General features: G+C 39.2%; 1 protein-coding gene across 2 annotated transcripts in view; it reads right to left on the bottom strand.

The window, feature by feature from the left end:
• Positions 1–9,357: 9,357 nt before the first annotated feature.
• The window catches only part of WDR37 (WD repeat domain 37), a 75,424-nt gene continuing 57,755 nt past the window's right edge, over positions 9,358–27,026 (bottom strand). For both annotated transcript variants that reach the window (XM_019530771.1, XM_019530781.1), the window contains exons 12-14: positions 12,539–12,673; positions 12,009–12,123; positions 9,358–10,334 (exon numbers count right to left, since the gene is read on the bottom strand). In XM_019530771.1, the coding sequence (XP_019386316.1) occupies positions 10,203–10,334; positions 12,009–12,123; positions 12,539–12,673 (382 nt within the window). In that variant the 3' untranslated portion in view covers positions 9,358–10,202. The remainder of the gene's footprint in view (positions 10,335–12,008; positions 12,124–12,538; positions 12,674–27,026) is intronic.

The following is a 27,026-nucleotide window of genomic DNA, read 5'->3' as shown; positions in this document are numbered from 1 at the left end:
CAGGAGGCACTACTTCACGGTCAGGGCGGCTAGGGTCTGGAACCAGCTTCCAAGAGAAGTGGTGCAGGCTCCTACCCTGGGGGGGGGTCAGACTAGATGATCTGCTCAGGTCCCTTCCGACCCTAGAAACTATGAAACTATAAAAGAATCCTAATTAAAACGAAAATATCACTATATTTTCTGTTGCACTATTGCTGAACAATTATGAAAAACCAGGGTACCATTTTTTTCCCTTTAGTGTTTCACCATGTCTCTCTCTTCTCTCCACTACTTAAACCCTGTACTTCAATTGTGTACTGTACAATCACTCTGACTGCAATATTTATCTGCCATATACACTACCTCTCATTTTTGCCTTTCAGGATTACTAACTACAATATACACTTGGCAACTACCTTCCCAGAGGAGATCTATTGTTCCATTAAAATGCTTTCATATATTTGTGCATCAGCACAAATCTTGGCTGTACTGCTTCATTTCAGATAAACTTTAAAATTAACAGGAAAATTAAAATTTTTAATCTTCCCCCATTTTAACTTTTGAAGACAGATACTAATTGCTCAAGGATGTTGGCACTGTCTCAAAAACAACAAAAGTCTAATCAATGAACTTGGCCAATTATATATACCTCCATCCCTTGTCTGATACTTCTTGAGAAAGCAAAGATCAAGATAAAATGGCGCACAAGTATAAATGCAAGATTGTCTATAAACACTCTGGTGTTTAACTGTGATCCTAAAACCACTACGGTCAATACAATTCTTTTTATTGACTTCAGAGAGCTTTGGAATAAGGTCTCAAAATCTACTAAGCCTTAAAGGGTGTCAAAATGAAAAATTGTAGGGAGTGACAGTTTTATCCCTTTTAAAGAAGTCTTGTTAGGCCAGAAAGTCACACAGATTTAACTTAAATATGCTGACTTGTCTTCATTGACCTGGCTTAAACACATCTCTTAGTCAATCTAAGATAAATGGATATAAGCAGTTTTAAACTCAGATAAAATGTTTACAACCTTTCGTGCAAGTTTAACTAAACTAACTTTAAATCATTCTTTAAAAAGTTACGACTGTCTCATGTAGACAAGCCTAAGCTTTTGGGTTCAGTAAGGGTGTGAGTGGAACAGCATCTTTTTTGACCAAATTAATGTGCCCTGTGAGGTAGGAAGGAGATTCCCAAATCTAGAAAGTGCTGGAGTATATGTCCCAATGGGACACTTCCGTGGCACCATCTCATTTTCTTAGGATAGATACTGTTGCAAGAGAATTGCTGATTTGCGCATCAATTTTATATCCCAGAATACTTACTCAATTACTTGTGTCCTGGTTCTGCTGATGACTGCATCAGCTGTTTGACTCCTCTTAGCAGCATTTTGCAATACCTAAAGGCAATAATTGGATATATCAAGAGGAAACTTAAAACTTTAAATTAAGGATGCTGAAGTCAGCAGTCTACCCTTGCTAAAAGTATATATGACACATTAATGACCATGTGCTGTACCTTATAAGGCCTAAGTAAAAATTTAAGATTGCACAATCAGTTACTCCAGCTAGGAAATGCTAAAAATTACTAGGAAGTAATTCAGGGTCAAGAGCAGCATTTCATTTGGATTTTAAACTGTATATTTTGTATAAGATGTAAAAGTAAACAGCAAAACAAAAACAAGCAGAACGTCTTATTCTTCAAACCATTCGATGCTGGCCTAATCAGAACACTTTACATTTGATTTTTTTCTAAATAAAACATTTTCAAAGCTGTCATTTCCACAGAACAGTCTGACAAACTGATGCTGTCCGACAGGAAGGCATTCTCGCTTGGCATGCACACGTGTAAAGGGACCAAATTAAGGTTGCATGGTACATGCGAATACTGATTTTTCTAAACCCTGGGTCCTTGACTCAGCAATCTTAATAGTTTTCTTTCAGTGCAACTCATGCATAATACCTGGACTTCTTTTGAAAAAAGCAAACTGAACCCCTCGGCCCACCTGTAACAAGGCGCTTATGACTCCTGTTACTTTAAAGCAGGAAAACAGAAGTAAACAGCCAGCAGGCAGCCAAATGAGGGTGATCTGCAAGGGAATAGCCGCCAAAGTGCCTATGGCTGTGCTAAAATGCAAAAAAACTCTAGAATTCTTGGTTCAGAGATGATACCTCTTATTAGACTAACTAAGAAATCACAAAAAAAAATATCTTTTTCTGCAAGCTTTTGGGTACACACGCCCTTCCTCAGGCTTAGGGAAAATTAAAGATGGTAAAATGTCCCCATATGTAGAAAATAAACTTCATTTTTGCTGGTTAAACAGCACTTGCTGGTTGCACAGCAATTAGTAAGATAGGTCAGAGTCTACTGAAGCAATAGAGCCCCTGTGATACGAGTCAGGGTAGCAACAACAAGCTGCCCATTAGAATGGGAGACACAGCTAGTCCAGGGCTAGCAAGCTACCCGACCAGAAGTGAGCAGGGCTTGAGCAAAACATAAGACAGGGACTGGATCTGGCCTTGCAAGCTGCAGTGGAAGGAAGTCCAAAGCAGGGAGGCTAAAGGGAACTGCCTGACTGCAAGGCGAGGCCCTAAGAACTGCAACCTTGATGCCCACAGCCTTCACGAAAGTAGGCCCAGCCAGGGAGCAGAAGTTTACGTTGGGACCCAATGCAGGGATAGTTTTCTGTTGTAGCCTGTAGGCTTTTGCACTGTGTTGTGGTTTACACCATTGGACCAGGTGCATGGCTGTAGGAGAGTGAGAGGAGGACACAGCAGGGTGCCCGAGGAGCACATGGCAGGTAACCACAGCAGGGTACCAGGGGCACACTAGTGCTTTGGAGCCATGCTGGGGGCAGGGGCTCTCGATACAGATCAGGCTTAAGGCAGGGCGGGATGCAAGCCTAGAGAGGGACTGAAGCCCAGCCCAGATGGAAGCCAGAAAGGGCCAGGGACCAGCACCCAAGAAGGGCGGACATGGGTTATAAAAATGATGTGCAAATGAGCCATTCTCTTGCAATGGTATCTATTTTATGAAAGCCAGGTCCAGGGCAGCAGGCCTAGGAAAAGGAAACAGCCAGAGAAAGCGGCAGAGATTGGGATTGCCAAGGCCCCAACAAGGAAGCAGAGGCCTGAGATGGCCTGATTGTGGCTTGGGGCACAGTGCTCCACTTAAGCAATGACCATTAATATCTGCAAGGCACGGGCATGGGTACTGGAGAGGACACAGCTCATGAATTTAGCCCTCAAGGCAACAATTGCATCAGAGTGTGAATGGGCCAGGAGTGCCCCACCTCGCACCTAATGGCAAGACAAGGATTGATGGGGTTCAGGAGGAACCCGCCAACTGATAACAACAGACAAGGGCTCAGGGGGTAGCCTCCCTTCTCATGAACCAATATTTACATCAAGGCACGGCAGGCAGGAGAAATGGGGGGTACCTTAGGAGCCCAAGCAGGGCAGGAGCTGCATGGCCACCAGGGGGTGTCACAGCTACCCCTGGGGCACAAGCCTGTTACACCACTGCACCTAAAATCCCATCACGTGACACCGGCGGTCAGAGTGGGAAGAGATCTCAGGAACCACGGGGTGTATTCTGGACTCTGGAGAGGACTGTCTAGAGGACGGAGACCTTTCTGCCAGGTTGCACTGAGCACTATCACTGCATCTCCTTGTCTCAGTCACATCTTTTCTGTATCTATCTTCTTTGCCAAGTTAATCTCAGTACTGTCCCTCCCCCTGGGTTCTTCATTCAATCAGTTTTTCTTCATCTTTCAGTTACCTCAATATCCACATTCACCAGCCCCTGTCCACGCTCCTATTTCCAATCCCTCTTCCAGGGCTTACTGGTGTCAGTGCCTCCACCCAGTTGCTTCTCCAGGCTCCCCCACTACCAGTCACCTTGTCCTATTTAACAGCCCCCAGGGCTCTTGGTCACTTACCTCCTCAATCACTGCGTCCCTTCCTACTCGCTCTGCCAGCACTGTCTATTGCTCCTTCCACATCTGAATAAAAAACTTATGTCCTATGAGCTCCCTGGGGCCAGCAGCGTGTTGATTTTAGGAGTGTAGGGGGAGGAAACAGTCTTCTTCCTTTTGGTTTAGTACCAGAGCATGTTATGGCTTGAAGCAAATCTGTGCAATTGTATGGACAGTCCCACTCAAAGTCCTCAAAGATTCTGTGTGGCCTAACTGAAAACATTTTAGATCGAGCACGTACAAGCTGAAGTTTTTTCAACCTTGCCACTGAACCAAATTTAGGCATTTTTTCAAGGGGATGACAAAAAGCAGAATACCATTACAAATTTAGAACCCCTTATTTAAACAAAGGGACACTGGTATGTCTCAAAAAACATCAGAATTTTTCAACTAAACATTTATTTTTTCTAATCTCATTCTTCTAAACAACTGAATTGTTTAGGATGAAATTTCCTCCCCTAAAAATCACCCCAAGCAGGAAGCCAGCACGGACCATTTCAGCTTAACAGTTTAAATTCGGTAAGGATATCAGCTAATTAAAACTGGGCCTCAAGTGTTGGACAGTCTTTGGCAGCACATCCATCCTCATATAATAGTGCTATTTATATTAAAATTTGCTTACTGGCTTAATTTTTTAAAAATTTAAGTATGTTGCTAGTTATTACTTTTTTCTACGTATAATCTTAAACTGGTTACATGAGTATTTTACACTTAATTTCATGATAGTAATAGAATTTCAGATTTTTCAGAGTTTCTAAGACGTTTCTCACATAGTATTAAATCTCTGTGGTGGAAGTCCTGGATCTCCTTAAATTGTCCTAGTCTGACTACAAAAATGATAAATCAGTAATCCATGGATTACATTTTCAACCAAAACTAACTTCTAATATATTGGAAGCTTCCCTTAATGTGTGGGCATTACCATCCCTTTGCTCCATATAGCTTGAAGTCAGCGAGATGTGTTGCATCCATCTGTAGGTGAGTTATTACCATTTTGAAATTATAGCCTCTCTCTCTCTCTAAGTTCATAACTTTTGTAACATTTTTGAAGTCTGAATATTTCCTGGTTCTCAACGAACTCTTTTGTTTTGAAATAACAAAGATTTTAAGGCAATAAGAAAAAAATAGTATGTAGCATTAGTCCATGGTGTGACCAACATTAATGTATGTATGTTTAGTTTTAACCACAGGACAGTGTCAAACGGGGAAATGAGCAGCTGGTTCTGAGGCTACTTGGGGAACTGAGGTATTAACTCGGGTCAGGAAGAATGAGCAGAATCTGCTGGGGCGGGGGAACTGCTTCTTGGGTCACAAACCTGGTCAAATCAGACAGTAAAGTCTGAATGCATGTGGAGTCAAGGGCACCAATGAGCTGAAATTAAGAAGCTGGGACATAAAACCAAGACCAGTCTAGTAGCAAGCAGAAAAACAGTCATGAGTCAGGTAGATACTTCCTGTTCAGGGGTTTATATGTGGGAAGTGGAGGGTCAGCTGACCCCAGCCAGCTACTCCGATGACAGGGGTAGGGCAGAGGGTAAAGGCCCTACTGGGGGTTTCGGTCAGCCTTCACCAATGTAGGGGAAATCAGCCACATCATGGCCGGCTAAGATGAGCAGCTCTGCTGGTCAGACCAAGGCCCCAGGTTCAAAGCCATGACCCAAGAAGCAGTCCCAGTGACATCAACTGGTCATTTCAGTGATGTGCCTATAGGTTTGCAAAACCAGTGCCTTAACTTTCCAAATGCCTGGTAAAATTCAAAAAAGAAACTTAACAGCACCTAGGAAAATAAATTACAAAATAAATTTACTTTTATCAGTTGGTTCATATAAATGTTAAGCTAAAGTTGCAATATCATGAACTTTCATATAAGTTTTCAAAAGCCTATGCCAATTTAAATTTAAGTCTTTTTTTCTTTTTTAAGAAGGACAGTGATTTATTATCTTAATTTAAATTATTCCAATTGCTTTTGACTCGCACATGCAGTGACACTGATTATTAATACTTTTTTCAGGACATTAGTTCAAGGGGTTGGAATATTGCCACCTATTGTACCTTAACCATCACTCCTAAGTTTTCCTTGCATCCAGCTGCTCAATAGATTGGACCCAACTTAAAACAAAAATGCAGTTTAGTTTGGCCACCAGGCATTGGCACCTCTACAGGAAACTTTCAGGATGGTTTTGACTTCTCCAGCATCTCCACAGTAACTGTAATGCTCATATTGTTTATAGGTATAGATAAACTGCAAGATCTCTTACAAATCTTGATTTGGGTTTTACTTAAGTGGCATCAATTTTTCTTTTTCATCTCTAGTGTTTTGTGATACTCAGAACATAGCTACAGTACAACATATGTTTGTGTATATATCTTCTTTTTGACTTGTTTCTTTACACAAGAAAATCAATTTCATGTAACATTTCAAGCAAGTCATACAGAGGCTGTTCATAACCTGTGCAACAAGATGTAATTAAAGATTTGGTTGCACAGGATAGGAGAAAAAAGGAAACGTAACACTAAGAACCCCTTTTAATCCATGTGCTTTGAAACAGCATCATAACAAATTACAGTACACAGGTCCTATTTTCCGGGACAGTCTTAGCCCTTTTTCAGTGGCATTCTGTCCACCATGGCTTGGAAAAGGAAGCAGACTTGAAAATAGAGGGGAAATGTCATTTGATTGCTTTCCTGTGGTCTAGAACAGCAAAATAACAACAATACTGATGTAATACGTGATACAACACTAAAGAACAGCAAGTTACAAAACTTTGTTGTATGATTTAATGCATTTTCAAATATAATGAAGAAAAACACTGAACATCTAAAAACAAAATCAAAGTAAGTAAATAAAAAAGTGGTTCCACACACAAATTCAGGATTTTGTTCCAAAGTAAATTGGTTTTCATAGACTTGGGTAACAACAACAACAAAAAGATGTTTCACACTCAATTTTTCTGATTCCAAAGTATGTACAGAATCTGAATCTGAAAATTGATGTGCATTGCTTGAAAGAAAAAAATACACACACACACACAAGGTTCTCAATTTTGCCCCATGATGCATCCTTTGTGAAAGTCTGCATCAATACTGAAAATGTAACAGCAACTTTCCTCCATTTTATGAAATGCTGGACATAACTTGTTCAGTGCTAAACAATTTTCTTTTGAACACTCAACTGCTGCTATCCGCGGCTACAACTCTGAAATGTTTATAACCATTTAGTCAATGTAGCACTATCCATTGCTGTCACTCACCTGCAACTTGCTGGAAAAGACATTTATGGCCTTAATATTAATCCAAGTAGCACAGCAAAAAAAACCAAAAAAAGATAGTACAGTAGTTCAGCTGATCAGTAATTAGCTGACTCCTAGAAACCTGGCTCTCTACACCTTGGTTGCTTTTTTGTTTCAGTGAATATTATTAGTAACCTCATTTTTTATGTCAGAGCTTGGCAGCCACTGGTAGTGATAACAACTATATTTCATAGACTTTACTGGTCCTAGCTCTCTCTCCATATATATATGGCTTTTCTGCTACAAATATTAGAGAGGCTTAAAGACACAGTTTAAGTGGGCAGCACCAAAATATGGATCTTTATTCCAGCCTATGTTAGTCAAGTCTGTGAACTTAAAGGGCTACTCATCGCTGAAAAACACTGTCTGTGGATCTCCTCTGATTCTCTTAACTGGAGTGCATACAGTGCATGTGAATATTTCTCCCTATCCAAAATGCATCTGTTCTAGTATATATCTCACCTTTTTGCCCCTTCCTCTTCAACAAAAAATGAGATTTCCTATTCCCCAGAGAACATACCTGCAGCCAAACACCAAGCCAGTACATATGTTCCAGACTTGGGGGGAAAAAAAAAAAAAATAATAATCAGGTTAAATTCAAATTTCCAAAGTGTTGAAAGCAAAAGCAACTTGAAATTAGAAACAACTCAACAGTATTCTTTAAAGAAGTCTTCTGCTACCAGCAGGTAAAGCCTACATTTGCTCACCTCAACCTTTTATTAGTAATTATGGTTCTGTTGCAACTCCAGAAAACTTCCTACATATTATATATATGCTGTAACTCAAAAAATCAAGTACTTAAAAAAAAAAAAAAAAAAAAAAAAAAAAAAAAAAAAAAAAAAAAAAAAGCTGTAAGACACTGCTCTATGCATACATTCTCAGTCGTTCCATTAACTACCTCAGCCCTGTATTACCCTCTTGGTTTTATGTTCCAGGACCCCAATTTTCTCATAATTACTCAATGATGCACTTATCCTCCCATCTCCCTCCACACCTTGCCTTTGTATATTAATTAAAAAGAGAGCCAGTTAACAAATCAGCCTCTCATCTCTGTTCTAAACAGTGCTGTAGCTCAGCTATTGCTTCATATAATCGTAAGAAAGTGATTAAAAGATCATAATACAGTATATAATGGCAATCTACTTTAAACTCTATTAATCCTATTACAAGAACCCACCCTCTGATTACTTTGACCCTTCATCTTATACTGTGATATGTCAGACAATTTGGAGCACTATTTCCCTTCAGCTAAAAGAAAGTAGGTCTGAAGCAGCCTTCAATATAGCCTTCCCATCCCTGCTGAAAATGTCAGCTGCCACATACATTTACTTATATGATCAACAGCAAGTGCAACAAGGCTGAATGTAGTGAAGAACAAAACTAGAGTAACATCTCTTGAGAGTAAGGGTGGAAAGCATACAGAATTATTCCCTTTAGGAATGAACAGGGGCTACAGCAGCCCTAGCTACAGCTGAAAGAACAAAGGTGACAGATGATGTTTACTTGTGGTATTGCCCCATTAGCCTTAAGTGTTAATTATCTTAAAGACCACAGTTAGTATGATTGTCTTTCCTCTCACCCAAAAGACAGTACTTCAGCCATGGATCAAAAGTGCTTTTTTAAGCTACAGAGATTCAATGTAATCTGACTGAAATTCATTTTTGAGGTAGTACTCATATACTCTGTATTGCTGGCTCAAAACAAAGGAAGTGAACCCATTTAAAATATGTTTACTGTAGGTGTAAAAAATAAACGACATTTTCTTTCTGGGTAGATCACCAAAAAAAATAGCAAATCCTTCTTACAAAGGTCAACTCACATGCACTGGTAAAGTCATCAGAAATTTCCATAAATGGTTTATAACAGTAGCTATAAACTAAAGTGCTTTAAAATTTGCTCAACTATGTGGGCACTTTTACACATGCTTGGACGATTAGAATGCGGCAGGGCATTAAATCGAGTCTGCTGGAGTGTTCTAATTGCGTGCTGCAATGTCTCATGTATTCAGCGTCCCCGCATTTCAAAATGGTGATAGTGACGCTTTAACTAAAGCTTGTTGAATAAGCTTTAGTTAAAGTGCCTGTCGCCATTTTGAAACATGGGACACTGAATATACGAGATGCTGTGGGTGCTTTAATTAGAAGGGATCCCAAAACCTGCTCTAATTAAAATGCACTCCTCCCTCCACACGTGTACAACACCCCTAGATTTTAATGATTAGATCTGGGATTGTTGCTAGTGACAGACGCTACAAGATCCAAAAGAGCTTTGTACATAAAGGGTAGAATGAACATTTCCTTGTTCTTTGTCAAGAGAAACGTAAAAAAAACATTTGGAATGCTGTAATTCTGCATTCTACGCACACTAGAAGAGGTTGCTCATCCTTTCCTTCCCAATCCTTCTCTCCAGTAACTAGAATGACATGGGAGTTGAAGTTACACTATACTGCAGCACTAAAAATCATAGATGCAAACAAAGAAATGTTAACCATCCTACTACTAGTGAAATTCACACTTCAAAGTTAGCCCTGCAGATTCTTTAACACAAGGCAGATATGTAAAGTTATGAAAAAATGTAACAGACTACTATATTTTCTTCATAATAAGTACATACATTTCACATTTAAGTCACAAATTTAATGCCCTACTGTTCAACTATCAAATGCTGAATAACTTAGAAACACGTATGTGCTCTATATAACTATGAACTTCCTTTCTACTGACCAGTGGGTAGTAAGATATAAAAGTTCATACACAAGACAATCTAATTTTTAAAAAAAGTCACATTTCCTGTACATTTCATGCAAACTGTGCACAATGTGGTAACAAGAACGACATTTGCAAAGCACTCTGTTCAAGGAAGAACTTTTACAACAATGACAGACTAATATTCAGAAAAGTCTGCATAAAAGTTTAAAAGTCCATGGCCACACAAAATGCAAAAATTCTCCAGCATTTTTATTTTTCTTGTAACAATGCAGGGATGTTGATGTTCCAGCCAATTGCCTGACGATCGAACCCACAAGTAAACAGGTTACAGATTGGATGGTCTTCACTCCACGCAGAACAGCATACCATTCTCCTATGGCCCTATTATAATTTCAATAAATAAGTCAGTTACACTATGCAACACAAAAGTACAAGCCTCCCTACCATACTAGTTATATACTGGTAAGACACTACTGACCTAGAAAGACAATTAGTCTACATTTCTAAAATATTAAGTTGTAAAAAGAAACCAATTTAATTGTAAACACACTTTTCCTTAAAAAGTAAATTTGGATGAACTTTGTTTCATATATTCCTTATAAAATTATACAGTAGTCTAACTAAAGAGAACACAACTATGGAAACTTTCAAACTGCACCCCCTTCACTATAACCCATACAAACATCATGGTTGACAACTTATCAAGTACCAAGAAACACCTCAATTGAAGCACTCTTCAAAGTGCTTATTGCAATCTGTTATATTTTAGAACAAAAATAGAATTCTAGCATATTGCAAAATCTTAGTTATTTATACACACACCCACCTAGTTTCTACCATCACTTAGTAAGCTTTGGAAAGCTATATATAGCATCTTTCATTCAAAAAGAAGGCAAAAGGCTTTCCAAAGTTCACTAAGTGATGACAGAAACTGGGTCTAAGCGCACAACTTAGGGGGGAAACACAGCAACGGCTTAATGGCATGTATCAATAATATCAGCAATTATTAAAATTTGATAGCAGCCAATTTAGTTTTGTGAAGTGATTCAGCCCTCTAATCAAGGTGGTCAGCACTTAAGGCAGCGAGGAAAACAAAGAAAAGTACTAAAACTTCAAGAAACCTTGTAAGGGTTAAACTGTTCTTAAATGGCTTTTCCAAAATTCACTGTATCACTGTTAAACAGCTGTTGCATCCACTCCAACAGTTTTAATGAAAACAGTGAATGATGTGGTTCTTATACTGCTTTTTTATATTCCCTACATGGATGTCGTGACAGATATTTGTAAAATGCTTAAAGGAACTAGAAAATTATGTGCCATTACTCTAATTTTTCAAGGGTTGTTTTTAGAATGAGTGACATGTTACTGTTCCTATGTGTTCACCAGACTTGTTTACACTCTGTGTTGTATTTGCTAATTCTAAGAGAGTTGTACCATATTATTCCCATTGGCACTACTAAAGTCTATTTAAAGAAGAGAAACGTCTTTGGCAGTATAGTAATCGATTTTACTATATTGTAGGTACAAAATGGTTATCAGCACAAGCAGAAAAGTGTTTTTGAAGGTCAAGTTGTAGAACTGACATTGTCTTTTTACTTGCTATCCTAACAAAGTTACTAGGTAGTCATTGAGGCAAACAGGGAATTTTTCACAGTAGATCCACACAAAGATATTTTAGATGCTCTCCAGATTTTGATTTCAAATGTTTTTCAGATCCTTAGTCTCATTTCAAATACTTCAATACACAGAAAGACGTGTAACTTTTTTTTGGTAGATTCAGTGAAGTTAAAGATTAATCATCTGATTGTTCAAAATCTGTATGAAGATCTACTAAATCTAGAAAAAGCACAACATTCAATTCAAAGCACTGACTTTCAGTAGCTGACAAAAATTTTAACTTTTGAATTGTATTAGTTGATTTTATTTAATCTACATGTTTACATAAACCTCCAACCATCTTCCAGCACTCTGGCTCTGAACTATAGAGCCTAAATATCCACACTTTATCTTTAAAAAAAAAAGCCAATATACATATGGCAATAAAAATCCAGTTACCTGTCTGTTACTGCGAGGAAGCCTTGCTAATCGCACACCTGACATGTCAAATAATCTAACCTGTCGGTTGTCATGTGGAAGGGCAATGATTCTTTGGCCAACACACACATTAATCCTGCACAGAGGAGATAAAAAGTAGGTTATGTGCAGAACCATGAGCCTGACAAATAAGATTTGACAGTACAAGATTGAGTTCACTGAATGTGATGTAGCTGAGTATTTACTATTTAAATTTAAAGAGTGAAATTAATGTATTATATCATTTAAGTTGTTTTCTAAAGCAGTAGAATACTGCAACAAGCTTAATTTTGGACATACCTATAAAGATATTGCATATACAAAGTAAGCATCTACCACTAGCATCAAAAACCCCAGAAAAGCAACATAACCATTATAAAGAAGCATTATAAAGAAGCCTCTAGTTGTTTTTAAAAATCCCACTGTGTAACGTTAGTCTAATCTTTAGTCATCAAGGTTTTGTTCAGTTTCGGAGATGTGTAGGTCAACATTAACAACTTGAGAGCACATACCTATTTACTGCAGAGTCTGTACGGATAGTTGCAATAGGAGATCTCATATTTTTCAAGTCCCAGACTTTTACAGTGCGGTCATCACTACCCGAAACAACATTGTCACCCACAGTGAAAACTGCTGACGTCACAGTGCTAAAGAAAGAAAGATAGAAAGAAAGATAGAAAGAAAGATAGAAAGAAAGATAGAAAGAAAATAATGATGATTTAAGACCTGTTTTAAACTAACTAGAATTTTTACTTCAAATTCTTCTTGTAACTAGTCTTGTTTTCTTAAATATGTACCGTACAATAGGTAACTTTAAGCCAGAGTGCATAAAAATTAAGAAAAAAAAAATCTTCAAATAATATTATATTCTCAAATAAGCGCTCATTTGAAGCCCATCTCTTGGAATACATATAAATGCATTAATCAAAGCATTACTCCAGTGGTAGAGAGGTGTATTAGAGGAACTGATTGATCTTTCATTTATCAAAAATTTACAATTTTATAATTAAAGATGCCTAATGAAGAAATCTTTGTTAAATTTTAGTCACCTTGTAGAATACAGAGTATAAAATGGAACAAAGTATCCATTTAAAATGTACAACTGAGAAGACTTTAATCTTCCCATTCATTTATTGTATACAGATGGTAGATACACGGTTGCAGATGTATTTCAGTTACTGTTACAAGATTTGAAGACCATCAGTTTTTACTATTGGTTTGACAGTCAGAAATCAAAACAAACAATAAGTGATTGTATTGGCCTGGATCATAGGAATCAGCTAATGACCACACCTGTTATATCTGAATGAATGGCAGGACAGCTAGAAAAAAAAAAAATAGATACAAGGATATAAGTAAAAGGTAGATTAGACATTTAGAAGTCTGCCTAATTAAAAAAAGCCTCCACAAAATGGAAACGCGTGTGAGAGAGAGAGGGATTCACATATACATACATACATACACCTATATATGAAAGTGAGCAAAAAAAAATGTATATTTCACTGTTAAATAAGTGACATACCTGGGATTTCGGCTATTCAGTTTTACTTTAGTACCAGATATATGAAAGTTCCACCTACACAATTTGATAATAAAGCATCTTCATCCTTCTAAATCATTAAAGCAAGCTGCTCAACTCTATTTCTAAGTACGCGATTTAATGACCTATCCTGTAGCTAGGGTCACGCACATCAATTTCTTGAAATTTAGTAATTTAATTTAAGCTGTCAATTGTTACTGTCATTTCTGTTGTACTGTGAGAATTTGAATTCATGTCCTATTCAGACTGCTGATTGAGATTAGCACTATGCAGGTCACAATGGACTAGTTTATGCAAGCCTTCTTAATTTAAATTGACATCAAATTAAGCTCTAATTAGGTTTAAAGTCCATTGTATTAATGATACAAAGTTTCTTCATGCAATATTAGACTGCAACTAAGCTATCCAGGGAAATTATACAGCATGGATCTAAGGTCTTCACTCAGCCTTCTGGGTATTATGTGCTTCAGCATAAAAAACATGAGCATATACATCCAAATTTCACTTTAGGTGCACAAGTGCTTACAAACCAATCTGTTTTCTAACTGTGTGGTTGGCATAGACATAGGAATAGTACTCTCCTTCAGTGACTTCAGAAGAAGAGATTTCTTTTTATTTCTTCTCTCTCTTGCTTTCTCTCTTTCTTTCTTCAAAATAAACCTCTTCCATATTATGTAATAACGATGAACAAGCAGCAAGTCTTTCCTCCAACTTATGCTATGACTACCTGGGGTTTTTGTATACTGCTTTGCTAGCTCTTAATAGTCATGAACCACTTCAGTAGCACATGTCATGGAATTCCTGCCCACTGAAAAGTCACGACCAAAATCTTTTATTCCTCCTGGATTTCCATAGTTGTTAGTGAAAGTATACTGCAGCTGCTTTCACATACCTGTACTAAGGAGTGGAAGAGGTATAGCACATGAAAAAGAAGGACAGAAAATTCAAGTTTAAGCAAAACCCTGCTGTTATTTTATTACAAATGTATTTTAATATAATTTTTCATGTGCACATTTTCTAGCATTTGAATATCTGGAAAAAATTGCCATTGTATGTCTGAATATTGCAAAGAAAACCTCAGTTTTAGTTAAATTCCTTTGGAGTTCTAGTAACATAAGAAAACACTGCCATCCAAATAGTTCCACTACTGATCATCAATTACCTAAAATAGCACTTATAATGCTTGACTCTAAGAGAGTCACAGATTTTCACTGAACTCACTTCTCATGGAAAAAAAATCTTTTAATGTTTATTGCTATCCTAACAAAGTTACTAGGTAGTCATTGAGACAAACAGGGAATTTTTCAGAGTAGATTCACACAATTAATTAAGGATATAAAATGTACAAAACAACGCACTGTACTCTGTATACGCAGTATAATGCTTCCCTCTACATTATGGTATGAATTCATAGATAGGCATGGCAGAGTATCACACACTGAAGCAGAAAAGTGAACACAGCATATCTTTATTCCCCTCTCCTAACAGGTGAATTATTTTTCTGTTGCAAGAATCAGAATAAATATGCAACAAATGATTGAAAATGCCTCCAGTTTGTGACACCTGCTCAGAGCTGTATTCATTTTTATTCAATCTTTGCTTTGGTATTAGCTCATCACTCTCCTTACTTAAAATAGTTAAGACTTTTAAATCAAAGTGTTTCCAGTAATGCTTCTTGTATTTTAGATGAAAGCAATGCGAAGTGTTAAAGGTCCAACACAAACTAGATGCCAATTTGAGGTTAATTCTAGATCCCAACCAATCTCTTAGCAAATGTCAAGAGAAGTCATCTTTCCTATTCATTATGCCTCTTCCCTTTCCCAATTTTTCCACTTAAACTATTCTATAACAGGCTGTTGGATGCAGTAAAGATGAGTTACAAAATGAAGATGCATTGTATTGCTGCCCAGTTGTCAGCAGGTAGGTAAAGGCAGTGCTGGTGAGCCAAGAGGAAGGCCGTCAGGCCATTTCCTAAGCCATCTTTAAAACAGTACAAGGTTTAAATACTCGTACACCTCTGCTTACATACAGCACCTCAAAGATCAAACTTGGCATGCACTATAGGGTAACACTGCAGTATATGACATTTTATTTCAATATACATGAATCTGTAATAGTGCTTTAAAAAAAAAAAAAAAAAAAAAAGCTAATCAACACAAGAAGGGATGCAAAAGCAATACCAGGGTTTAGAGTTTAAAAGCACAAAAAGCAATGGGTTCAAAGTGAAGGTTTCAATGGCAATTAATGCATTTTTGTACAGCATAAAGTATTTTAAAAAACTGAAGTTCAAGGTATCTGATTTAGATTTTTGTAGGAACTATGAACACCCCGAATTCAGTATTAAGAAATGCAACACTTTCTTGTATGAATGATGTAAGGGCAACACAAAAAAAAAATACATTTATACTAAGACTGTACAGACCAAGAACAATATTTTTATAACCTAGTCAAAGCTTAAGGGTAGAGACTGGCTCTCTTTTTAAAGACATTCAGCATCTAAGCACAGAAAGTGTGCTTAAGCTATGAGTAAGTAAGTTAACCAAGTGCAAGAGGCTCCTTTATGGTGGAACACATTCAGATAAACAGTTAAAAACGGCATGGAAATTTAAATTCATGAATGCACACAACTAATGCAAGTCACTTAACAGAGTGCGGGCAGGTGCTGTGCTAATCACTTTTCTTATGCACTTCAAATCATGCTTCATCTACAACCCCCTACTACTCCAATTCGGGGCTTCTCTTGAGAGGGCACTGGCATATTTTTATTGAAACCAAACAGGAATAAAAAAAAAAAAAAAAAGCCAACATTTCTCACTTATACACTAAAGCAGGGTTTGAACTAAGATGGCAACTGAGATTGAAAGGAGGGGCTGGACAGAGGAACCAGGGAACATGAGCTTTTCCCACGTGGAGACAAAGGTTAAAAACAGCTGCGTTGAATATATAAAGTTTCAGAAACAAAGGGAAGCGTGAGTTCAACATCTTCTTCACTTTTTCAGTGGATTCTGGTCTCCGAGTCACCCTAGCCAAGTTAAAACTGTGGTTAACATCCCCTTGGCTAAATTAATAAAAAGCGTCAACAAAAGATCATTAGACCTGGTGTTAATGGAATGCTAAAAGACATTAGGTTTTTAATAACTCAAAAGGATGACAGGTATTGTAGGACATAAAAAAAATTGGCAAAGAGACAGTAGTCTTATGACACCTTAAACTGTGGGGCCCGGTGGGAGTTTGGTGCGTTACTACTATTCTCCAGAAAAGCTTCAGACTATGCCAAACCCCAGCAAAACTCATTTATCTTGTCGTAGCAAGCAGCCGAGCATGTACTTCCAGCTGACAGCGTGGCACTTTCTCACCACACACCAGTGCCCGATCTGGAACATTCTGCTCCCTCCGTGGGTCTCAATCAACGGAAATACTGTAATGCTAGCACTCCTCATTAGGACTAACAGCTGTCTCCCCAGTCACACAGAGACACAAAACTGTTTTGCATAACAATCTGCTGAAATTTCACACACAGGGAAAAAAAAAAATGATGTTGGAAATGTTGGACCATGAAATGCTGATGCAGAAGGCTTTTGGCACCGGATCAAAAAAAAAAATTAACGCTCCCGTTTCCATTTTTATTCGCAGTTCCAACTATTTGAGAAGGTGTTAAACGTTTAGCAGCGCTCTTTTTATCAGAGGACAAGAACCATATATTTCTGAGTGCTAAATATCACGCGGGAAACGCTGATTGAATAACAGGATTTAGCTCAGCTTCCTTAAAAAAGCTGGGTTTCATATACAGAACTTGATGGTTAAATTGAATTTGCGCCATTTAATTATTAACTAACTGCTACAAAGTCTTGTATGTTGAAAAAATGAAATCTAGAAACGTCAGAGAATTTTTTCACACACACTATGTCCTCTGAATCTTATTCTCCAGATGCAATATTTAGCAGAAGTCTCTCTTCCGGCCTCTGGCTCGTGTTGTGACAAAAGGCCTGGATCCACAGGCCTACATAAGCACTCCAATCCCGTTGGCTTTTGTGGGAGTTAGATGCTGTATACAATTGCAGACATGGGCTTAAGCCACTGACTACGCCAAACAATCCTCCCAAGTGCAGACTTACTTAAACTCCCCTAGCTGAGCGCCTTTTTAATGGCAGAGATCTCCAGGCAGAGTTAGCTATATTGGCAAAAAAAAATCCTTTTGCTAATACAATTGTATCTACACAAGGGCGTTTGCCAGCATAGCACTAAAAGTCAGAGTGGTGAAAGTCCATGTAAAAAAGGCTCCCCAGGCTCACATAACTGTTTCACAGCACTGCAAGAATAGTGTCAGCAACCCTCAGACCATCAGTTCCTTCATTTAACCATAAGGGCAATAAAAGAACAATCACTCTGGCCAACCTAAATGCACATTAAAAATATACATGAAATAAAAATTGGAACATATACCTATATATAATCCTTTAATATTTTTAAAGGTATACATTCCAGGTTTTGAAACAGATCAGTGCTGTAGCCATTTTTGTTCTTGGTTACTGGAATTAAGATTTCAACAGGCCAGGCTTTGGTCAACTCTCTCTCTACAATCAAATGCTACAGCAGCATTGTTGCTAGGGTTTTGGGGGGGTCTTTTTTGGATTGAGCAAAGAAAGTCTAAGTGAACAGAAAATTCAAGGCTGCGTTTAAAATAGGACTGTTTTGTTTTATTTTTTTTATAAAATTGGAGTCTGCTGGAAAATGAGCCTCAAAAATCCACAAATGTTGCATTAGGTAAAATGAGAGTAGTGGACACGTACTGTCACCGCAACAAACACTGTTGTGAACAGACAGCAAATAATTTCTACATGGGCAATGCCAGGGCTCTCCAACTTGCTTGATCTCACGAGCTGAATGACTTGCATCTAGCAGTGGAGCAGTGCATTGTTGATTTGGTTCCAGACCCAGGGGTGACCACTGCCACTACTCACCCTTCTTTTCCCCTGCCACATATGTATCACTTGTAGCAACCAGAGACCCTGAACGGTGAGCAGGAGGCTGGCAAGAGGTGTGGAGGAAGGAGGCGAGTGGTGGCATCATTTATCCCCTGCATTTAAGAGCTGTACAGGCTGCAATTTAATCCCTTGAGGACCACAACTTGGACAGTCCTGGTCTAAGCAATGCTTTTATATTTGACAAAATATGGTATATAAGATTACCATGAATAGAAGATGACCCCTCCCCTCCCAGTAATTAGATCCTATATATGGAAAACGTCAAAAATTGTTATAATTTTCCAGGTATGGAACCTAATTACTAGAGGTTTGCCTTGAATTTGTTCCCTCACACTGATACAGCAGGGAAAATAAATCAGGGGGGTGGGGTGGCAGGTAGCCCCCTCGTCCTCCCTAGCTGCTTCCGCCTGCAGCCCCTGCCCCACCTCCTTGGTGTCAGGCCCTGCTCTCCCTGAGCACATGGAAATGAGAGACAAATTTGAAAACACTGACTTTTAAGTAATCATGCCTTCGTAATTTCCATATCATACCCATCAACTTAGCTCATCCAGAATTGATGCATTTTACTGTTTCTGAAAATGCTGCAAGTTTTAATGCAGGTACTCCATTAACATATTTTTAAGCAGCACTTTTATAACTACTTTATATATAGTACAAATTATGCATGACGTTAGTCCAAAGCCAAACGGCTCAAGATTTACCGTATAGTTCACTGGACTGGGCCCCAGCAGTCAACAGCGTTTCAAGCCACGGTGACCTTACACCTGAGCACCGCTCAGTATGCCTATGTACATCAAATACCTCCCCACAAAGAAGCCATGTGCTAATTAGCCCCCATTAATGACTGGAACCAGGTGTTCTCGTCACCAGTCCTGGGATGCTCCAAAACTGTATATGCAGATGAGGCTGAGGGCAACCTGGTCCAGCTCCACCCTGATGCAGGGTGGGGCCACTAATCATATATGACACTCAGAGAGGATGAGACAAAAGGATTCTGGGGGAAACTTTCTGGGGCCTCACTTGGTGCTAGTTGCCAGACATTTGGTGAAAAAACAGGAATCAATGGAAATAGGAAAGAAAGGCATAGCTCAGCTGCAGGAGCGAAGTGGAAGTCAACATGTATGCAGTGTAGTGGTTCACCATGCCTGGAAAAACAGTCAGCGCTGAGGGGGACTGTGCTCAGTGGGTACTACTTTATATCTAATTCAGCTGGGCTCCACTACAAAAACCAAACCAAAAAACAATGATTTGGTGGATTTGGCTTGGAACACAAAAAATTTTACTTAAACAAAACCAAACCTATGTCTATCCAATATGGGTTTCGTAGTCATGCTCAGTGTCGGCTGCATTTAGTTAACTTCACAGCTGGTTTCCATTACTAAGCATATGTTGCTTCTGGCAGCAGTTTAATGATGGACAATGTATTTAAAAGATGTTTCCTTGTATGCAAATGTAAGACAATTAGGGGAAAAAGCTTGTCTTCCACCCCAAAAGTTTAGTGATGTTTATTTTACTGGACTACGCATCTCACTTTTAATAACTCCTTCCTGTCTCAACTGAATCTGCTTGGGGAAAGTGGTAGTAGGGAAGCTGTATTGGAGAAGCATCCTCAGATGTCCTCAATTCTGCCTTAATTCTGAACTGTCGTTTTCCTCTCATACTTAGCAATTTTTAAATTTCATCCCTACAAGACGACCTTAACTTTGCATCTCGTCTCCCACCTTTACAGTGGTTCTTGCCTGATGACATCCAAGGACTAGCTCTCTAGATTTCAGCATGTACGATGCATTACTGCCTACATTCAATATCCCTCCAACACATCTTCAAATTCTCAGCTCACTTTTCCTCCCGTTTTATCACACCAGTAGCATACACACTTAAGATTATGCACCGTTCACTTTGTTTTGTAACTGCATCTTTACTTTACCTTACTATTAATGTACCAAAGCCTGCTCAATCCATCACATTTTTTCCTGGCATACATATATGATGTGAAAAGTCATTTTAAAAGTATCAACACAACTGCCCCACATAGGTTTTCTCTCTTTGTTTGTTTGATTCACAAGAGTCTTTCACCAACCTTAGTTCTAGCACGACTGATTCTTATTCTGATTCAAATGGAGCACATTACTGGTCCTTCCATAGTACATGCAATAAGATAAGGAAAATAGTTACTCAGAACTCAAAGAAGCACTTCATGTAGCAAATTCCTAATTTTTATTTAATTTATTACAGATGCCAGATACTTCCGTTACAGGAAGTTGTAATTTGGAACTGATATTTTCATATGGTTAAGCCCTCTAGACAGACATAAGAAAAACAGCAAGATTCAGGGCGACTCTCCCAGTTAAAACCATGACAGTCAGTACACATTTCTTTGAGAGAGGAGGAAGTACAGTTCACCAAATTCAGATTGGAATTATAAATGTCTCTCTCAAATTATACATAATCAGCTACTATCAGATTTGAGATGCTTCCCTCTTTTTTGGCAACAGGATTTAAAAAGGGAAATAAGACATTATTTAACAAACACTTTGGTTTATAAACCAAACTTTGTTGCACTCACATGGCAGCAGTGATAAAAATCTTTTTTCTCCTCTTTACTGGAGAGAAACATTTACATTGTTGAAAAAACCCTTTATGGTTTTTCCATTCAAGTGCATCTCAAACTGTCCTCAATCAATCTGAAAACTTGTCAAACAGTAAACTCTAGGTCCACTTATAAAATACTGTCATCAGCCCACCTGCTGGAGAGGCTTAATGGCCAGTAACTGCTTCAACTGTCAGCTCTTTTATTATAGCAACTGCAATGAAAAAACTAAACTAAGGAAACTTGTACTCAACTCTGTAGAGACTACCAAACCCATGGGTGCAGACTGACTTAACACCTGAACTGATTTGGAACCAGTTCACAGTTGGCCCTGTTTAGAGGTCTCCGGATGTACTGTACATTGCCATGGGTTAAGTCAAACAGGCACTTTTTAGGCATTGCAATGCTATCAAACTACCACTAAGAAGTTGGACTGACTACCCAGCTTAGCATGCTGTGCAGTGGTGGCCTCAGTTTTCCCAGAACTCCCCAAGCAGGGCAGGAAGATCATCCGTCCCTCCCCACCTACCCCAGCCTCCCCAATCAGCCTAGGATGCCCCAAAGTCTGGTCAATTGTCATGAATGGAACGAAGCTGACCAGCAGCTTGAGGGGGGAAAGCGCTGTTTAAAAGCAGTGTAGACAGTGGGCAGCCCCCAAAATACCCAGCCTCTTGGGAACCAAGAAAGGGTCCAGGAAGCTCTCCCTGCTCCCACTTCGCCACCCTCACCCCAAATCAGCCTGGGATGGTGCAGTCTGGGTCAAGTGCAGATAATATAGGTTAGGAGATGAGAGTTATGATTGTGTACTGTGCAGGGGTGATTGGTAGGGGACAGAAAAGGGGGCAGCATGGTAACAGTGCACAGTGGGATGCCTGGAGGCTGACCAGACATTAGTCATGGAAAGCTTGTTAACACTGAATCAATTCAGGGAAAACTAGCTCAAAATAACACCTAATTATGTGGAATACTTCTGAAATGCTCCAGGAGTTTAAACAGGGGCTGAAGTGGTGCTAGGATTCAAAGCTGACAGCCCAGAGGTTGCAAGTTCGAAGCTGTAGCAGAAGCACTCACAGCACAGCCCTGTCGAGATTCCAATAAATCTGCAAATTCTGCTAAATACTTTGTCACGCAAAACACAAAAAAGAACAGAAGGAGTTTAGGCCCTTTTAAAGTGGCTTCTACGTCTGGATGCTTGCAACAGTGCAAGTGTTATGTCTGGTCTGCTCCTGGTATATGAGCTTCTGTATTTACTTGCACAATTTTAGAACTAGGCAAGAGTATATTAAACATATGATTCTAGCATGCTTAACTGTTCAGGGCCAAGAATTTGTTTTCAGTGCCCAAGAGTATGCCAGGAGAGCTACAGCAGAGAAACACACATGATCCCTGTCCAGAAGAATTTGCAAATACTTTTTCATATTCAACGGAGGATTAGTAAAAGCACTTTTGAGTTGGAAAAGATTACAATAAAAAGGGTCCCACAGTTATTTATTCAAGTCTTGGATATATAATGAAGATTTTTTAATATGTATAATTTAACAAACTTCTTCTCAGTGCTGCCATGGAAAAGCATTTGAAGGATTTATGAAAACACTGTCCAATTCCAGAGGGTGTTCCATATATGGGGGCGGTGTGTATGTGGAGTGCACAAGGGGGAATAACACACAGAACTGCAGGCAGCCCAACCGGTAGTACCAGTGTCATGTTTAGTCCCATTTAAAGTTTTACTTGCTCACAACAACTTGTAGAAGGCTTCTACAAAAAGGGGAATTTCACCCTAAGAAATAATCTGCCTGTATTTTAAAGCAGGGACAGGAACTACATTTAGATGTGCATCTGAATCTCCTTCTTTTTATTAGATGAAGTTTATAACATCCGGGATGGGTAGTTTTAGACTCTGACATCAAAATATATGAACTTTCTCTCTTTCTAGACAGCACGAGTAATGGCATTTTCTGCCTGAAAAAAAGAGATTTTTTTTTTTACTTCACTTGTTTTTTCCAGATACAGATGCACTCAGATTGGCATTAACAGCTTCTGATTTAGCAACCCTTAGCAACACTAAATATCCCAAATTTGGACCACTGAAGAAGCTTTCTATAATTAAGGCAAAAGTTCTCCTATAATCTTTCATAAAAAAGGTTGGAGATTGAAACATGGAGCTAGAATCAAGGCATCTACCTGTGGGGGAATCGCTTGGATTGCCACAACTATCTGTAACTACTAAATCTCCAAGGTGGATTATGTTGTAGAGAAGGTTCTCTAGCTTATCCTGAAAAAAGCTTGTAAGCAATGCATGCCCAAAAACAAACTGCATGACAGCTGTTCTGGCTGCTGTAACATGGGCATCTATGTCTTCCTGTGAAGTCCATACTGATCTCTAGAGAGAATCAATCTAAATACAAAGGGGACAAGATGGAGTTTTGCTTTATTCACTTCAAGAGCAAAAGGGAATCTGGGCACCTTCAAACTTACATTCCATTTTTAGCAACTCCTTTAGTCTCAATTACTTTCAGGCTATCAAGTAGTCTACAGAGATGAGATGCATCAGCTAACTGGAGCATGGCAGTCCACTGCCTAAGGTACCTGGTGCAGAGAACACCAGCCTGATGCAGTCATCTATCAAGCTGTGGCTAGGACCTGTAAAAGTGGTAGAAGTGGGTATGGGCGTCAGTACAGTCAAGGTCTTGGAATGTATCCCTATTTGTTACACTGTAAAGTGGTTTCCCTTTATTTGAATTTGAGTTATGTGCTCTTTTCCAGGAACACATGTACAGCATAAAGGGAGGGAAAGCTGTACACCACCACATGTTGACAAATCACAAATGCTGTGGCTATAGGTACTAGGTGGCCAAAGGTACCTGACTGCTAAAGCATTACTATAATTAAAACTTTGCCTATCCAATACTTGTACTTCTTAAAATATTCCTACATAACCAAAAGACAGAAGTTATTTATATTACCACATACAAGTCAAATGATTTATTGTGCTCGTCTATTACTCACACTTTACTTGTGTGCACCTGTGATTTATGGTCACCTGCCTGCTACCTACTTGCAGCAAGACATAAGGCCTTTTGCCTTTTCACTTTAAGTCTATGTTCTATACCAGGGTTTCAAACTTTTGGGCCATGGCTCCATAGGGCTGGTAAAGCCGCTATGAATTTAGCAGGGCCCGCTCTAAAATCTGGGGCACAGAGGCCTGTTCCCAACAAGTCAGCAACAGAGTGCAGGGGACTGACAGCTACATTAACCTCTGCTGCTCTCCCTGTTGCTACCATATCCAGGTCTGGCCTGCAAAAAGCCCTACAGTCCAGAACCAGACCAAGGGGCAGAAACCCCCGTTCTATACAGGTCATTACTTGGGTTTACCTACAAACTACACGTAAGAGATGTGAACAATTGTAAGACTGTTACGCTGCGTGCTGGGTTTCAGATACAAATCACAAAATGTATCTGCATGCACACCGTTCGCATTCACTGTGGCTGTATGCAGCAGTTCGGGTATTAACTGGAGTACATTGGAAGGGCTGTCATCATGATGCAAGGAAAGGTGCTTTTGTATTTTAAAAGGTGCCTCATTTCAGCATGGAGTTTCATAGGTTGTTTCAGCAGCTGTACACAGAGGGTCTTGTCATGCAGACTGTTAACACACGAGTATGCACGACTTTAGTTTCTAAGGCTTAAAAAGAGCTCAGTAGAAGCCATGTCTGGGGAGCAGTCCTCTGGAAAAAAATAAAAAAGAGGCAGTAAATTTTAGCTAATCTGGGGGGTGACTTCTGTGGAAAAAATCTCAGCAAATGAAGACAACTCCTAATTTTTACATCCGTCTGAAAACAGAGTTTTGTTTAGAAGTGATAAATATCATGCTGGCTTTCACGTGTTTTGTTTAGCAGCCAGTGCAAGAACACAAAACAGTAGCAGTGCATTACTGGCACTCTTAGATACTGCACAAGGCAGGCAAAGCTCACATTGGGTGTAACCTCCCCTGTGCGTTTCTTGGTCTTCAGGAGTTGAAGCACTATCCCCCTTGCACTGATACACAAATGCTATGTTCTGAAAGAGTAACAAAGGTACAAGTGCACAGCCTTAGGCTTTTTTGGAATTTCGTTTTCTTGGTATTCTAAAGAAAACAGTTTCTGAAAGTCTCCATGAACAGCACAACTCTTCCCTCTCCATTTCTTCCGATTCCATGACAACGATTAAATTGGCCAAGTTTAACTCTTTCATTGCCCTTGCATCATCCACTCACCTCTTCGGTCTTTACCTATCTGCAACAGCACAATTCTCCCTTTTGTGTACACAAAAATGGGGGTGGGGTTGGCATGCAACGCACAAGCTACCTTTGAGGGTGACCTCTTATTCAATGGGAATTTAATGAAAACCACATGAAAACGAACAAACAAAAAGGAAAAAAGAGAGAAGGGGAAGGAGGGGCAGGAACACAGCTCTAGTCAAACTAGGTTTTCAAAAGCAGTGTATAATAACCCTTAGTCCAGGCAAAGACATTGTCCCATGCATGCCAGCTCCTAAGTAGCTATGCTAAGAGGCTAAAACTTCACGCTGCATGAAGCTTCCCTGCCCCTCCCCCCCCCCCCCCCCGAGATGTTCTCATTCATCTCACTGCTCCAACCTCCCACAGTCCCCAGGATCTGCAAAAAATAAGTTACAAGAAACAGAAAGTTACCAGCAGCTCATGTAAGGGGGCCACGTACCAAATAGTTTTGCAACTTGCTTTCCTTTGATCATCAGTCCAACTACCCAGCAAATGGTTTATGAGAATGAGTTGTGATTACATGATCCTAACTGCTTACTAAAGTCTTTCATCTTCCTGTTGTTAACACCAGTTTCCTAGGCAAAGCTTTTAAAATCCACAGGAAGACACTGGCTTTACTTTAAAACGCTGTTCTTAAATCAGAAACATTGGTCTTAAAGCAACATTCCCAAAAGGAACCTATGCAGAAAGCTTGAGAACATACTAAACACGTTTTCTTAAAACCTGCCAGGGTGGCAGTAAGTCCTCTTACACAGTATTCTTTGTCAATAGATCTGAAATAACTTTACGGAGATCAGTGTCATTCACCCCCATTTTACAAAGCAGGGAACTGAGGCACGGAAAGACGATGCAACTTTGTTCCTAGTTCAGATGCTGGTTGACTGTGGCAAAAACCAGGTCTTCTGAGTCCTGATGCAGTGATCTACCCACTTACCTATACTGCCTCTCTCTAGATAAGACTCAAATTCATGGCACGTAGTTGGAACTTTAGTTCAAACACCGTATCACCTTAACCCACCCAGATTTTGTAATGAGCTACCTGCATGCTCCCTAACTTCAGAATTTGCATTTTGGAGAACTGGTTTAGCTCTTGCTGATCCAAAGTCTAATGTCAATAACTTTCAGAACTGAACGTGCAACCGGGCAGCTGGTGCTCTGTACTAGCTGTGAGATACCAAGGCATGATACCTGCCTCACAGAGGGGAAAAAAGTTATTTCAAAAACAAATCTGTAAGACTTTTTTTAAATCTCTAGTTGCAGGGATTTTAAAGCACCTTGAGTTTTTTTTGCTACAGTAGAGAGTATGGAATACCACACAGCATTTATATTAATGAACACAACTACAATGGAAATTCAACATGGCATTATTCAATAGATTAAACAGTAGAAGATAGGTTTGAATCTAGTTCTAAACAGGGAATCATGTTTAGGCAGATGTATTTCTAGTGGATACCTGCACGAATGTGCTCTTGGCCCTAGACTATCACAGAATCATAGAAGTAGGGTCGGAAGGGACCTTGTAGATCTTCAAGTCCGACCCCCCCCCGGGCAGGAGAAAAACTGGACTCAAATGAGTCCAGCCAGGTAGGCATCAAGCCTCTTCTTAAAG

Source organism: Crocodylus porosus, unplaced genomic scaffold (genome assembly GCF_001723895.1).
Source record: "Crocodylus porosus isolate Cpor-Errol unplaced genomic scaffold, CroPor_comp1, whole genome shotgun sequence".
Lineage (NCBI taxonomy): Eukaryota > Metazoa > Chordata > Crocodylia > Crocodylidae > Crocodylus > Crocodylus porosus.
The sequence above is the reverse complement of the archived record's forward strand: the minus strand, read 5'-3'. Positions and strand labels throughout refer to the sequence as shown.